The sequence below is a fragment of the Mugil cephalus genome, chromosome 14, assembly GCF_022458985.1.
Source record: "Mugil cephalus isolate CIBA_MC_2020 chromosome 14, CIBA_Mcephalus_1.1, whole genome shotgun sequence".
Classification (NCBI taxonomy): Eukaryota; Metazoa; Chordata; class Actinopteri; order Mugiliformes; family Mugilidae; genus Mugil; species Mugil cephalus.
The window spans coordinates 10,240,900-10,256,430 of NC_061783.1; the positions used below are offsets into that span (position 1 = coordinate 10,240,900).

A 15,531-nucleotide genomic window follows, 5' to 3' on the forward strand; every position below is an offset into this window, starting at 1 on the left:
TCAGTAACTTTTCCGTAATTTCATAATACATAGGGAATATTCCCAATCTTCTAATTTGTTCTTTGTTCCTTTGCGTTACCTTCACTGTTTTACCGGGTTGTTTGCTGGCTAACAGCATTATTACATAAGGCTGATGTTACCACTTGAACGGCAAACATTTTTTGCACGCGTCATCACATTATAAACCTGAGCTCACAAGTTCCATTTACCCCCACTTGTTGCTTTTAGTGCCGTCAAACATCCACAGTTGAGGATGGAAACTAAAACGAGAGGTTTACTGGAAGAAACAGCGCAGCTCTGTGAGAACATTAGCCTGCTAGCATGCTCAAAACATTGCTAAGGTAACATCAGCATTAAGTCCATAATAAGGCATCTATAAAGTCATTGTTTAGTGAGATGTTTTGGTGACTCATGAGTCATGATTCCTCTTCTTGTTCACTGACTCGTCCCTGGTGCACTAACTAGGTAACAAACAAAGACCAGCTGACATGTCACTATTGTACGACTGCTACACTAACTGTATTTGTCTAAATATATCAGGTTAATCTAATCGCTGTATTAGCCCACTGGGAAAAGCAACAGCTCTGGTTTCTTGTTACAACTCAACTCCCCCTTCCCCTCCCTGCTATCAGCTGTGAACGAAACAATCACTCAGTTTCTCGCAGTAGCCTGGCCCCACTCACAAGATGAACAAATCACTCACTTGCTCACTCCCAGTCCGTCAGCAGCTCACTGGTACTCTCTTAACTCTGCTACTCTCTGACTGGTTCTCTCTTAACTCTGCTACTCTCTGACTGGTACTCTCTTAACTCTGCTACTCTCTGACTGGTACTCTCCAGTCTGCTGCTCTGCTCCACTACCGTTATTCATTCACTGACATTAGGAAATCAATTTTTGACATGTGAAAAAAATATTCAAAAATGATGTGAATCTTTTTTTCTTTTCTTTTTTTTGTCCACACTCTTTGAATCCTGGGAACTGATGATTAAATTTTATGTGATGAAATACTGTTACCGCCACCATTTGCGATTAGTTCATTTTATTACGTGCAAGACAGAATAATAAATCTTTCCCCTTTGAGAACTGTCGATCTTTCTTTTTCTTTTCACGATGAAATGGATAATTTCCAGTTTCAAATCAGTGGTTTTAGTGGTATGAATCAATGGGGACTGGGAGTGGTTGCAGCTTGTGTGCTCATATGGATTTGTGCACAATCTGGGTGACTAAAAAACCCAATTCTCTTTGATGAGTGATTCATATGAACTCGAGTCAGTAAAAAGAATTGAGTTTGACATCACTGGCCCGGATGATATGTTATTCTACCACATCAGACATTCCTATTGGTTGTCCCTGTATCACTTGCACTCAAAGATGACATTACATTAGTTACTACTCCTGCTGAAGTTCATTAACATGGACCTGTCTCTGGTAGTCACATCATTGCTGGGTACTTCCTGCATGAGAACATTGCTTTAGGTTTGTCAGATATCAGTGTTTTCATTAGACATTTCATATATTTACAAAGAAAACAAGTCAATGCAGCTAAAATTCAATGTATTCATTGAACAAGCACTTAAAAAATACTTTTAGTTTACTTGGCCTTTACAGTTTCTGAAAAAAAATCTGCGTTCAAATGGGGGTAATTTTTCTTGTGTTACAGTGAGGAGTCCAAGTAAACGCACCGGTTTTGAGGAATTCACAACCTCTTGAGTGGTTGTCTTAAATGTGTCATTTTCATGTTCCTTAGTTTATTTTTTTAGTTTAGATTTTTTAGTTTAGCAAAAGACATTTGCTTATTTTGTAGATATAATAATGGTAGATCAAATAAGTTATGCTAAATCTAATAAAAATGGAAAGACTTAGCAATAGAAGTGACCTTTTTAATACTGATTTGATGTGCAAGGACAAGCTATGTGGGAATGTAAATGCAGAAGCTCAATATTTTCAATATTTATATGTTAGAAGGCCGTAATTTTGACTAAGTCCTAAGTAGTATTTCATCTCTGTGCGCCTCATCTTGGCAGAGTTACACATTCAGCAGACAGTTTTTGTTCTCTTCCACATTCTCCCGTTAGTCTTGTGCAGCCACAGTGAATGCCTTATGCGAATTCTTTGAGGTCCGCTTAGGTAGAAGTAATAAATCTGTCTTGTAGGAATGCCTCACTATCAAAACCGAACATAAATTTGTGTGTTACCCTTTTTTCTTTTATGGAATTTGAACTAATGAAAGTCTGTTATCCCGGCGCTTGACACTTTTTAAGAGTTGTTTTTACAGAGTTTGTCCAACTTCTTTGCTTTAATGCGGACCCAAACAAAATTAAACATATTTAGGCTCTCCAAGTAAATAAAAATGGACAAAATATTTCTCAATATTGCTCCAGACTAGAAAAAAAGACAGCCGTCCTTCCAATAGGTGTAAAATTGGGCAAAATTTTAGAAAAAAAAAGGACTTTAGATGATCCAAGTGCCATACAAAAGCAACAAAAACAGGAGATAGGATTGTAGGAATTGGCTCACGCTGCACACAATCCCATCAGCCACAGTCTGCTTTCAGCTGGAGCAGTGCTCGCCTGACAAAGTACTGGAAACATCGAAGACACATCAGAGGCTTGAGCCGGGTTTGGGGTTGATTTTAAGTCCTGCTGCTTTTCCTTTTTATGGATTCATCCAATTTGTCTGGCTCATCCAAATATGAATCTTCAACAAGCAGACAGGAATGACAGCCATCATCATCAATGTGTGGACACATATATGTATTTGTGCAGTGGCGCCCTTTCAAATTTCCCTGTCACCATTCATCAGGAAGGTTTGTCTTGCATCTGTTACTTTCTGATGTAGTAGAGTCGAGTTGTGGTAACTTGCGGCGGTGTGTCAAAATAAAATTACCGTGGTCGTGGCTGTTGAGAGGAAGCAGAAAAAGAAATCACAAGCCCCACTGGTTGAGATTCATGCATGTCTGTTGGGAAACGTTTTGGAATTTACAGCTGCCAAAGTGAGACTTGCGCGCCTGTTTTCAGGGCCGGTGATTTAGGAACGGTGGATCGTAGTAGAGATTTGCTCTCGCAGAGAAAACAAGCTCATTTTATTCGCCGTGGTGTGGTGGGACGAAGTCTAGTTTGGCCTGCCAGCAGAGTGGAAGAGTGAATCCCCGAAGCTTATGTCAAACCAGGGAGGAGGCTGAGGACATTAAAAACCTCTACATGATCTATAGCAGGTTGATTTGTTAACCAGAACAAGTCTTGGTTAGCTGCAGCCCTGAATTACTGAAAAGAAAGTGACCTTATTCTTAGACACCTGAGTCTGGTATATAAAAGATTCCTCAAATGGCTAAAAGATTAGAAGTATCGTTTTGAGCTGAGAATACCCCTGAGAGCAGCCGTTAATAGCAGTGCCAGCATCTTTGAAGACTGCGCACAGAATCACAAACACAAGAATGTCAACCAGAAATACCAATATAAATATATAAAATAAATCTAGATATACTCCTACATTCCTTAAGGACTGAATTTGTAACTTAAGAATAAGATTCAAGTTTAAAATCTTAACCTCCTCTCCGCTGAGGATATTAAATACTTAGATAGCATTAACTTTTAAATGAAATCTCAGGTATGCTGATGTCAGCGATATCCATCCAACCTTGACATATATTTCACGGTAGTAGCACTTTGGTAGATGGATTGTGTTGATCCTGCGTAGCTGTTGCAGGTTTCTTCTGTTTTTTTAACCTGGGTTTTGCATTCCAGTTAGATTTTCCAGAAATAGAACAGGTGGCTTATCATTAGCATAAGGACTTAAGGATATTGCTGCAGTAATTGTGCAAGCTCTCAAAGGTGGGCAAGGATCCACATTCAGGACACACAAGGAGTGAGGTAGAACAAATAATAGAAGTCAATGTATTGAATCTTTGGTGAAATCAATGAGCCCTGCAGTCAAAGTAGGTGATCCAAAAAGATTCCAAAAAGAAAATAATCCAACAAATGTAGTCCAACAAAATAAATCCAAGAAAAAGGAAACCATAAAATCCAAAAGCAAATGTTCATGTGTAAAGTAAGTGGGACTCATATTGATCCCTGTGGGACACCTTTATCCTCCATTTATTTTTTAGAAAGATATAATTGAAATACCACATATTTGTAACCAAATTTTGTTCCCATTAGTAAAGGCCTTTTAGTAATACTACAGTTTACTGTGATATTATGCTGTCGTACTAGTTGATGATCACGCTGATGTATTGCAGTAAGTACTGCAACATATGACATTTCTCATACATTTCCTGGATGACTCTAAGATTGATTTTTTTCCCTCTTGCTGCCATCTTGGCTTTTAGAAGAACCACATTTTGGCACAAAGGAAGAAGTAGCAATCAGAGATGGAACAAGTACGCATCGGCCACCAAAGCTGCAGACTCCATTGGCAAAGATGCCTGTCAAAAATGTCCAAAAACATGTTTCCTTAATAAATCTCATAAGAAATAAGACAAGCCATTATTGCTCATATATAAATATGGAACTGACCGGCTTCTTGCTTTCGCTGAAGATAAGGAAGGTTTCCAGCACAGTCACATTCGTTGTTGCCTGTCTGGCAGTCATTAGAAGAATTATAGATTGCGGCGTAATCATAATTGTCTTTCTAATTATAGCCTTAGAAGATTGGGGTTAGATAAGTGGACGTTATAATAATATGTCATCAAAGTCACCATCTCGTATCAGAATAACTCAATCAAAAAACATAATGAACATAATGAGAGACGCTGTCAGTTCGTCTCAAATTAGTGGATGCAGAAATAGAAAACGCTACTAATATGTACTTGTTCAACATGGCTCCCACTTCTTTGTAAAAAGTGAGAGAAACACAAAGGAAAAAAATCATCATTTCCCCCTCCTGAGGGGGTAAATGAATCAACATCCTCACAGTCTGGAAAGGATGATACTGGGTAATGACTTTGTGCCATCATTCGCCTTTTTTTTTTTTTTTTTTTTACCCATCTCCTGCTGAGATGTCAGGCGTGTTGTTTTTTTTTCTTTCACAGATTTTCTTTTAACATAAAATAAATATCCTTGTTTTTGCTGTCCCTGCAGGTTGGCTGTAAGGTCCTGCAGTTCTTCCACATGTATATGTTGGGCTGCAACTACTTCTGGATGCTCTGTGAGGGAATCTACCTGCACACACTCATTGTGGTGGCTGTGTTCGCAGAGGAGCAGCATCTGCACTGGTACTACCTCCTGGGCTGGGGTGAGTCATTTCCACTATTCTCCACTTTTTTTTTTTTTTTACTTTATTCTTTTCTATTGACTTCTTTTTTGTAAGACATCCGTGGATACATTTGCAGCATGGAAACCCCCAGAAAAGCAATTCAAAAACGATCGGAGACTATCTTGCAATTTACTTGGAACCATCTGATCCTGGTACAATACACTCAGTCGTCATTGTGGAAACGCGGACAGCTTAATTCGCCCCCTGTTACTTGGTGCCATTCCTGTCCTGTTCGTTACCCCGTTAAAAAAAGGAATGATGGAGGCATAATGTCAAACAAGTGGGAAATGGAATTAAATGAGCACGATTCTCGAAGGAGTTTTGTACTGGTAGAGAAATAAAACATTAGTAGGATGTTTTTTTTATGGAAGAGGGTGTTAAAGTGTCCTAGAGTGTTATTTGTTATTGCATGTGTTTATGTCATAAGGATGTTTAACAGCAAACAAAGCAAATTGTGCTACTACCATTTGGATTCATGGCAACTGACTATCCCCACCCGCACTCACGACCTCATATGGCTGCCTTCTCCTCCTGTCCAAGGTTTTCCTCTAGTGCCTGTATCCATCCACGCCGTGGCAAGGAAAAAGTATTTTGACGACAAGTGAGTAATGCCCCAGAAACTTCTGCAAATAAACAGAAGGTGTTTACATATGTGCTCGGCTCGTCTCCACAGACACACGTGTTTTTCTACGAGTGTGCGCATGTGGATTTTGGGCGGCAGACAGTACTGACTGATATGTTTTTCCCTCTGTAGCTGTTGGATGAGTGTGGATACCCATCTGCTCTACGCGATCCATGGTCCTATAGTGGCAGCACTTCTTGTAAGTTTGCCAAACCACTCCTTCTGCTCAGAAAACTACAAGTGAAATATACGCATTATTATTTGTAGTGGTTTTAAAAGAAAAAAAGGTTAATTGATCTTTTTTTTTATTTTCTGCAGGTCAACCTCTTCTTCCTACTAAATATTATAAGAGTACTGGTTACCAAGTTGAGAGACACGCATCGGGCAGAGTCCAACATGTACATGAAGGCGGTGAGAGCCACCCTGATCCTGGTGCCGCTGCTGGGAATACAGTTTGTCATTCTTCCCTGGAGGCCAGAAAACCGTCTGGCCGGTGAGGTCTACGAGTACATCATGCACATATTCATGCACTACCAGGTAAGCACTGAGGTGACGGCAGGCCACGCCTTTCGTAACTCCCATGAAATAGCCTGTTGAGGCCAGTTCAAAGGTAATTCAACAATAAGTTAATAAGCAGGATAGAGCAGCATCACGGCTTTGTGGATTTAGGTGTTATTTCACCTCTTACCAGTGGCACCAAAAAAAAAGAAAAAAAGAAAAAGAAAAATCAATGCACTTTGACATTGAAAGTAATATTTTTACCTTACACTTGAAATCTCAGTATTCATTCAAATTTAATTCCAAATCAAACCCGGATTTATCAGTAACCTCAGGTCCTGCAGAAGCTTTTCCATGGTTTAAAGTCTCCACTCTTTAAAACTGTGTTTTCTGCCCTGTGGTTGTTAGGTTTGATTGATGCGCATCACTGTTGAATTGCCCCTTAACTGAGCAGTTAGACTCTCCATTAACTCTATTTTACTAGCAGTTAGGCACGTAATTAAACAACAAGCAGACAGTCCATGAAATATTCAGGTGGGCTTCCCATTCCTTCACATACCATTTAGTCACATGCTGTTTTTCCTTCGTGCCTGGTGCAAAGACAGAAAGAAAAACAGAGAGAAAGAATTAAGCCTGTTTTTCTCTTTTCAAGGGTTTACTGGTGGCAACAATATTCTGCTTCTTCAACGGAGAGGTAAGGACAGTCCATGTATTTTATGCATAGGTCTTCAACAGAGGGTCTGCAGAGGCACTGCAGGGGGGTCCCGAAATCTTTGGTTGATTAGGCATTTTATATACATATTTTTTTTTTTTTATTATTATTATTTTTTAATTTCCCCACAAATTTAAATTTATTTAAATACACATTAACTTGAATCTAATGTATTTTAGTAAAGGGATAAGGTATAGCTTAATGTTGAATGCAAAATTATAATAATAATGTATATTTATAAAGCACTGGGCCGAGTTTAATATAGAACACATATAATAGGTAGGGGGTCCCTGCTTCATCTCTCCATTGGGTTGGGGGTCCTTGACCTGAAAAACGTGAATAATTAATGTATTATACAGTGCAGTGCTGTTTGGTTAGCACTGATGCCCAGGTCAGGCCTTTCTGGGTGGAGTTTGAATGTTCTCCCTGTGTCTGTGTGGGTTTTCTCCGGGTATTTCCTCCCACCCTCCAAAGACTTGCTCGTTAGGCTGATTGGTGACTCTAAATTGACCCTAGGTGTGAGTGCGAGTGCGAATTTTTGTTTGTCTCTGTGTTAGCCCTGCGACACACTGGCGATCTGTCCAGGGTGTACCCTGCCTCTCGCCCGATGACAGCTGGGATGGGCTCCAGCAGCTTCCACGACCCTAGTGAGGACAAGCGGCAGCAGAAGACGAGATGAGATGAGACAGAGCAGTGTTACGTAAAACTGAAAAGGAAGCTAGATGAGAGGACTCTTACCACTGTCATGTCTGTAATCTAAATAAGGAGCCAGACAAAAGGACAAGGTTCCAAACATCTAGTTTCTTTAATTAGCGAGCTTATGAGGTGCTCGTAGACAGACTTTATTCATTTTGGACAAAGCCAGCCTTAGCGATTCCAACCTTTCGCTCGCTTCACACTTAACAGACAGATGTAAGAGTGGTGTCAATGAGGGATTCCCCGAAAAATATCTGCTATACCTTTAATAATATCGTAATATCATAGCGTAATAACACTGTAGTTTTGATAGAGCACTTGGCCTTTCGAAAAGGTCAAGCACGCACATGTTAACCTGGGAGCTGCTCAGTCAAGGAGCGGTAATACCGCTCATGTTTGTGACATTGTGGATGAAGCTCCATCAGGTAGAGCATTTTCATATCTAGTTTTTCAGGTCAGGGCTGCCATCTTAGATCTCTACCTGACATATATCAAGAAGTGACACATGAAACGCAGACTGAAGGTTTTCCTTTGAGTACTGAACACCTGAGTAAAATAGCTGAGCCTTCGCAGCTATCATCTGCCATTAGTCCAATTGTAACAGGTGATAAAGTATTGTTCTGCTTGTCCCTCCTGAGACCAGGCCCGTTGCTGCAGCAGTAAAAGCTGAAGGGTCATGTCAGGTGAGGAGTCAGACAGTTTATAAATGACTGTGTGGTTTCCAAGCCCAGCTAGAAATGGATTCTCCTTTCAAGTTCCGCTGCCGGCCTTTCTAAGTCTGTCTGCAGCTGTCTGACTGCGAGCATCCTTTAACTTGATTCAAAGGCTTCACCAAACTAATGAGCTGTATTTCCATTAGGGGCCAGGATTTAGGGTTAATGATGTTGTGAAGACCTTTTGGCTCGGCTGACATGTTGAGTGAAAGACGCTTCCAAACTCAAGTTCCCCACAAAGAATATGCGCCGTGAAGCTGAACTGGACATTTTTAGCAGGTTGTTAGTGTCCGTGGCAGTGTGAACAGAGTGCGAAAGGAGGCAATTACGCACAACTGAAATTCTGCAAAGAGACAATAATGTTGTCATGAGGCATTTCATCGCATGAGAAGAACGCGGGGCAGAGACGCGCAGGCCGAGAGAGCAGCAGATTTAGGTACACAGCATGAGGTGTTTGGCACAGACGACCTACTGTGGAGTTTCATACATTCAGCCTGGAAAATAGGTCAGCTATTAGCTCATACGGCCCATGCATATGTTTAAAGGGAGAGCTCCTCCTGGCCCACAAAGGGTTTGACCGGCACACAAACTGTCACAAGGGAACGAGCGGGTTTGTTTGCTTCACTCGCATAATGACCAATTCATGCTCCCTTAATCAGGACATGGGTTTGTGGGGCTGGGTTCAATTCAGTTTTTTGATTTCAAGGCCAAACTGCACAGACCTGCCTTGTTTCTTCAATGGCTCCATTGTGAGGTTAGGTCAGTGAGACAAACAGCTTTCAAGCTGTATTTGTGACATCAAGCAAGACGTTCTACATGGAAGCTGTAAGCCTCAGCTGCTTTTTTGTCTCATTATGACAATTAGTGGCATAATTTATATCATTAGATCATTGTGTGTTAATGTACCCGCAGTAATTATAGCACTATTAGGGGACACTCAATGAAATGATTAGCACTGCACTGCTGGAGGTTTTTCAGATCTGGTTTCTGTTTTTAGGAGCACTGTTTACCCTCAGGGTCTTGTTCAGTCAATCAGTTAAAATGTAGAAAGTGCGTAATTTATGAGCATTTGTACCGCAGAGTCTACATCGAGTATTATTAGTGAGATTTTAATCAATTCAAAGTGATGTTAGATGAGAGACGAGTGTACATCAACCCAACCCAGAATCGTTTTATTGTAAGGTTTCAGTTTTAATAATCAATATATCAACTGAAGAAAAAGCTAAACGATCACTGCTTCCAGTTTCCTGCTGTTGTGTTGAATGTCACTCTGAATCCAGCGTTTATCTTGACATAGAAGGACCTACTTGAAGATGTGGACTCGTGCTTTGGAAAGCTGTGAGGGCATTTTCGCCGTTTTGTAAAATGCTGAAGAATAAACAAATGGCAGGTTGATTTTAAATATGACTGACAGTAAAAGTAATTACTGGCTCAAGCCACCAATCTACCGGGGTTTAGAAGTCTCTAGGACAAAATGAGTTATAGTCCAGAGAAAGGTTTGTTTGATTTGGATGTGATCAATCTGTTTGGGAATAAGGAGTAGTGCAATAAATTATCTCAGTTCCTGTGTGCGGCTACTTTCTTTCTTGTTAAAGCTGGGAAGAGCAACTTTCATTTGTTCAGATGCAGCTTTTTTTTTTTTTTTATCGTGAAAGCAGAACAATCATACGCCGAGACCGCGTTTTTAAAGAATTAGAAACTCGTTCCATATTTCTGTTTTTCTGAAACCAGAGATTCTCAAATATTTCACATGTCTGTCCGTCCATTTTGCAGACAAATCCCCATGATCTTGTCTGCCATCAGCTCTGCTGAATTTTGTATTTAGGAGATTATGACGTTTCAGCACACTGTATAGCACCATGACTAATGATCACATTAAGGACTAAATAGAAGGATTATGGGTGGTTTGACTTACAGTAAGTCATTGGAACATTAATGCATTTTGTGATGATGCACAATGGATTTGGTTCGCGTGCCTATCGATGTGTTTACTGTGTCAAATTCCAAATTACAGCGATACTGATGACTCAGAGCATCCCTGTTGAGTTCCTCTTTGACTATGAAACGGCTGCATGACGATCTACTGTCGGTGTAATTACTGAAGTTGTGTAATATTCTAATCAGCCGTGCAGACCCCACAACGATTAACACATTGTGCTATTTTGGTCAAAATGCTATAAAGAATGTTAATGTCTAATATATAGTGCAACAAAGATTACATCTTACTTCCCCTTTCTAATGTGATGATCTGTCCACATGCAAAACATGGCCTCATTTCAAGAAAAGAGACTTTGGAGTTTCTGTTTTCCTAACTGGCCTCTGCTAATGTAATTGAAATATGAGAGAGCTACACATGCTGCAGCAATTACGCACACATCATTTAGGATCACTGTCAGTCAAGTTGTCAGGAGACGGTGTTTACAGTGGGCTCCATCTTACTCTCACTGCTCCGTATTCTGATTTGCATATAAATTTGGATGTCAGCTGGAGTTATTGTGCAGTCAAAGTGGACCAGACAGGAAAAACAGGAGAAGGTGCTTTTTGAGGGAAACATGGGGAAATGTTTTTTTGTTTTTGTTTGTTTTTTGTCTCCCCAGACAGAAACACACACAAAAAAAGCTAAAAAAATTACTGCACGCATGATGTAGCCCATCACGCCAGTCTCGTTGTAAGCTGGTAAGCTAGCGCATCGTGGTGTGCAGCCATGAGGGAAACCTGCTCTCTGCTGACACCATAACTGTCGCCTGTGGATTTAATGACTGAAAACATTATAAGTAAGGATATGTTTACATAACATATCATTTGATCAAAAAACCTCTTCTGATATCATGAGTACTTTAAGGACTATACCACAGGTCTTCAACAGGGGGTCCGCAAGGAGGTAGTACAAGGGGGTCTCAAAATCGTTGGTTGATTAGACATTTTTCATACATTTTTAAAAATTTGCCCCACAATTTTCTCCCACAAATTTAAAATTTTAAATACACATTAACGTGAATCCAACATATTTTAATAATAAATGGAATAAATGGAGGCAGCACCTCACTCATTCGTTGATACAGGGGCCCGTCTCTACAGCACTAGCCCAGACCTGTCAATCTAAACTTCCTGTACACAGTAGGCTCTGCCCCTATAGCTGCTGAGCCAATCACAAGGCAGGGGCATAGGTAGGGGGTCCCTACTTAATCTCTCCATCGGTTTGGGGGGGCTTTGGCCTGAAAAATGTTGACCTCAGGACTAGACACAACCCACACAGATAAAAAGACACTGACCTTTTATATTTGTGTTTGTTTGTCTGTGTGACGTTCAGGTGCAGGCAGCTCTGAAAAGACAGTGGATGCAGTATAAAACTCAGTGGGGTCAGAGGCGAAAGGACCACTGCTCCATGCGCTCCACGTCCTACACGGCCACCTCCATCACCGAGGTCCCCGCCTTCATGTACCACCAAGACTGCAACACCGAACACTTGAACGGGCGCCACACGGAGGACTCTGAACTGGTGGCACTAAAATCAGGAGACACGTACGCTTGAGTCTCTCCGAGGGGCCAGCAGCATCTACCGGTGGAAACAGAAGCCGCAGAAGAGCAGCAGACGGAAATGTACAGAAAAGAAAACGATTCCTATTTGTCCGCCATATCTCAGTGATTTAATCTCAGATGCTAATGCTAGCCCGGGACGACGATACGGGTCTGGAAACCAGAAGAGCTCATTGAGACGCAGATGGGATTAGCTTCAAGGCTGACACATTTTACATTTTACTTTTTGTTAGTGTCACGGCTGCTTTTTTTTTTCTTCTTTTTTTTTGTGGAAAATTTTGATGTGGAGGACTGGTGGTACGACACAAGCTGCTTTTGACTTTTGTCAACTTCCTAAAGCTGCTAAACTGGGACGGAGGCTAATGGTGGTGTGGAGCAAAAAAAAAAAAAAAACTGTGACCAGTAGGGGGAGAGGGAGGGCGAGGGGCGTGTTTTCTGTTGGAGATGATGGTGCTGAATGTGACAGATGACGGTAGAGATTGTGAATAATGATGAAGCAGAAGAACCAATCATTCCCAACCTCACCTATACCAAAGGGTACTGTTTGTCGGTCACAGCTATGAGGGCGTACGATGTCCACCTGAGCACAGATGTGGTACCATGAAGCAACACATGCACACACATACACAAACCTGGTTATATGTGCCATGGCAGAGGTCAGATGTTCAAATACTCTCTGCACTCAAAGCTCTGGAAATCGTGTACATAAACGTATGTTCACCATGTTTCATTTGAAAAATAATGTTTCAGTGTATTTACTTTGGTTTTCTGTTAATATTTTTATTCTTGCCGATTCCTGAGTACGTGCTAAGTGTTTGTCCCGTGATGCTGCATTCCCCCCCGACTGCTTTGGTGTTTTTTGCAGTTGCTGTACTTGTGCTGATGCCGAAGATCACAGGGCCGAGGAGCAAATATGCACACGAGATTCACACAAGGCGACTTTGTTTCGAGGCTGTGGCTATAAGTCTGACAAAGATCTTATTCTTAATCGCCCTTTGTCTGCTCACGGTGCCTATAATCTACCTTCTGCTTTTAAAAATTCTGTCCTCCCAGCATTGGCATTCATTCATTTTGTAGCATTTTGTATGAATGAATGAATAAAGGGCAAACAAAAGGTCGAAGATAAAACGGTGAGAAGATTTTGTTTATACTTTATGCACAGAGTAATTGAGGTCTTAAAGGCGAGTTCACATCTTTGAATGTGAATCTTTACTCTTACATAGACATTAAATATAAATGCATCATACTTATTCCTAAACACATAAACATTCATATTACTGAAGTCTTTCCGAGTATACAGAAGGTTTGTTGGGTGTTGCATTTATCTGTGAAGTTAACACTAGATTTCTAAGCTGCATATTCATTATTAAATTCAGCCAGAGCATAATAATTTATAGTCTTGGAGCGTTTAGCCAGTAGCCATTAAAAAAAAAAATCTGGCTGTTCATATTACTGGGATTTCTTCTTGACCCCATCATAAGAAATTAGCACTCCCTCGTCACACAGTTGAGAGGGATTTCCAAGATTAATCTGAATTTATTGGAGAAGGAAAAACAGCAACAAACGAGTTTATTTGTTGCAAAAGAAGGTGCAAATCTGCAAAAATGTGAAGCCTTGCACCGTATGACTTTGAGGAAACGTCACTGAAACATCTGCAAGGTGTGCATTTGTTAATCTATCCTTAAACTGGTTTGGGATTAATTGCAACAATTAAAAGAAAACTAAACTGAGTATCGAACACAATATTTTCAGTTTCACTTCCAAACACGTGCTGTCTACATGGTGCTAATCCTCATATTTGCGTGCTGATCTTTTTCCTGCCATTGTCAACTGGAAATAAACGTTGGACGTGAATTTGTGTGCGCTATGTGAGACGTATGGCGTACCGAGGGCGACGATAAAGAGCAGATGGAAATTAACCACGGACCTAAATTTACACATTTAACCCGACGGAATGATCTGCACACCACGCACGTTCACGCTGTTAATGACCAAACATGTGCTTTCCGTTTCAGCCAGATAAGATTTATTCGGGAATTTATCTGAGTAGAAATCTGAACGCTCACCACCGCAAGATAATTGTATTGAATTACTCAGAAAATCAGGTCACCGAATCAAATCACATGTTATTGAAAGTAGGGGCGTGTATTTTATATCTTCGCTTAACAACTGATTTTTTTTCTACAATTCCCCACTGAATGAAACACACACCGGGACCCACTGCAATAACATATTTAAGAGGCTTTTTTCTTTGTTGTTGTTGTTGCTAGCCAAGTGTAAGGAAGGGACAGGGAGTGACAATCATTAGCAGCAGAGTACATATTTTAGTGCTACGAGGTATTTATTTTAGTACGAAATCCATCTTCTGCTTTCTCCTTAATATAGTGATTTATCTTGGATCTGGTGCACACTGTAAGACATATATATTAGTCTTTGGGGTTCTGGATTCTATATATTTTGTATGTTCATACCCGTGTAAATACGAGCAGACACTGTGTACATAATAGATTTTTGCACTGTGACTATTTTTGTTACCTTTTCCCTGTCATTTATAGCTAGCTTGTGTTTGTCTCCTTCTCCCTCACAGCTTGGTCTGGCATCATCTCAAAGGCTGATAAAAGATTTGAATTTTGTAAAAGCCAAACCGATTCGTGTGTCGTTTTTTTTTTTTTTTTTTTAAATCTGTTTAGCACAAGCACACGCACATTTAAGGGGGGGAAAAAAGGCTTTGGTGTTGCTCTTTATTTCCAGAGCGAATGGCAAATTGGAAAAGCAGCCTTCCCCTGTCTCTCTGCGTGTAGAGGATGAAAGGATTCAGATGAAAGTGGACAATTTGCAGCACTTAATGATTTGATGATAAAAGGTGCGTTTCATTGTGTTGTTTTTAAAGGACTCAATTAAACTGGGGACTCCGAAGTTTAAAATCTTTTGTCCGAACATGCTGGTGTTTTTGAGTGCTCCTGCAACATTCCTCTGATGTTGAGCACAATTCCTGCAACACTATTCTTGTCAATATTTCAGGGTTGAGAGATTTGGTATAATGAGCGTGCGGGGAAAACAAAGGAAGTCTTACTCCATTTGGTATCCTGCTCCGAGATCCCTCGAGCTTGGCAGGGCGTAGTTTTGTTCCAAAAGTTCAGCTCGGATTACATACCACAATCAGCATGTGTCTCAGCGTAAATGGGCAAAACCTCCAAAATGGATATCACACCTCCACGAACCAACCTCTACATCTGATGAAATTTAAAGGATCAGTCCTGCTTTTCAGCCGGAGATTATTCAGCTTTAATGTAGACGGCCTTTTTGTAATTCACAATTTCAGGCTCTGCTGAATCCCGATGGTGCAGACAAGAGAGAAGGTCGTACGGTCTTCTCACGGATTCACGGCTCGTCTGAGTGTGTGAGATGGTTGCGTGAAGAGGTTAGATGCGTTTGAAACGGTTCTGTTATTAAAATTCTGAATTAACCCAATGGTATAACACTAGCCAAGTCCCACCGCC

General features: G+C 40.7%; 1 protein-coding gene across 2 annotated transcripts in view; it reads left to right on the plus strand.

Annotated features, from left to right (window-relative positions):
• calcr (calcitonin receptor) overlaps positions 1-14,675 on the plus strand; it is a 54,021-nt gene extending 39,346 nt beyond the window's left edge. For both annotated transcript variants that reach the window (XM_047605804.1, XM_047605805.1), the window contains exons 17-22: positions 5,079-5,232; positions 5,794-5,854; positions 6,008-6,074; positions 6,194-6,412; positions 7,026-7,067; positions 11,805-14,675. In XM_047605804.1, coding sequence (XP_047461760.1) covers positions 5,079-5,232; positions 5,794-5,854; positions 6,008-6,074; positions 6,194-6,412; positions 7,026-7,067; positions 11,805-12,026 — 765 coding nt within the window. In that variant the 3' untranslated portion in view covers positions 12,027-14,675. The remainder of the gene's footprint in view (positions 1-5,078; positions 5,233-5,793; positions 5,855-6,007; positions 6,075-6,193; positions 6,413-7,025; positions 7,068-11,804) is intronic.
• The last annotated feature ends 856 nt before the right edge of the window (positions 14,676-15,531 follow it).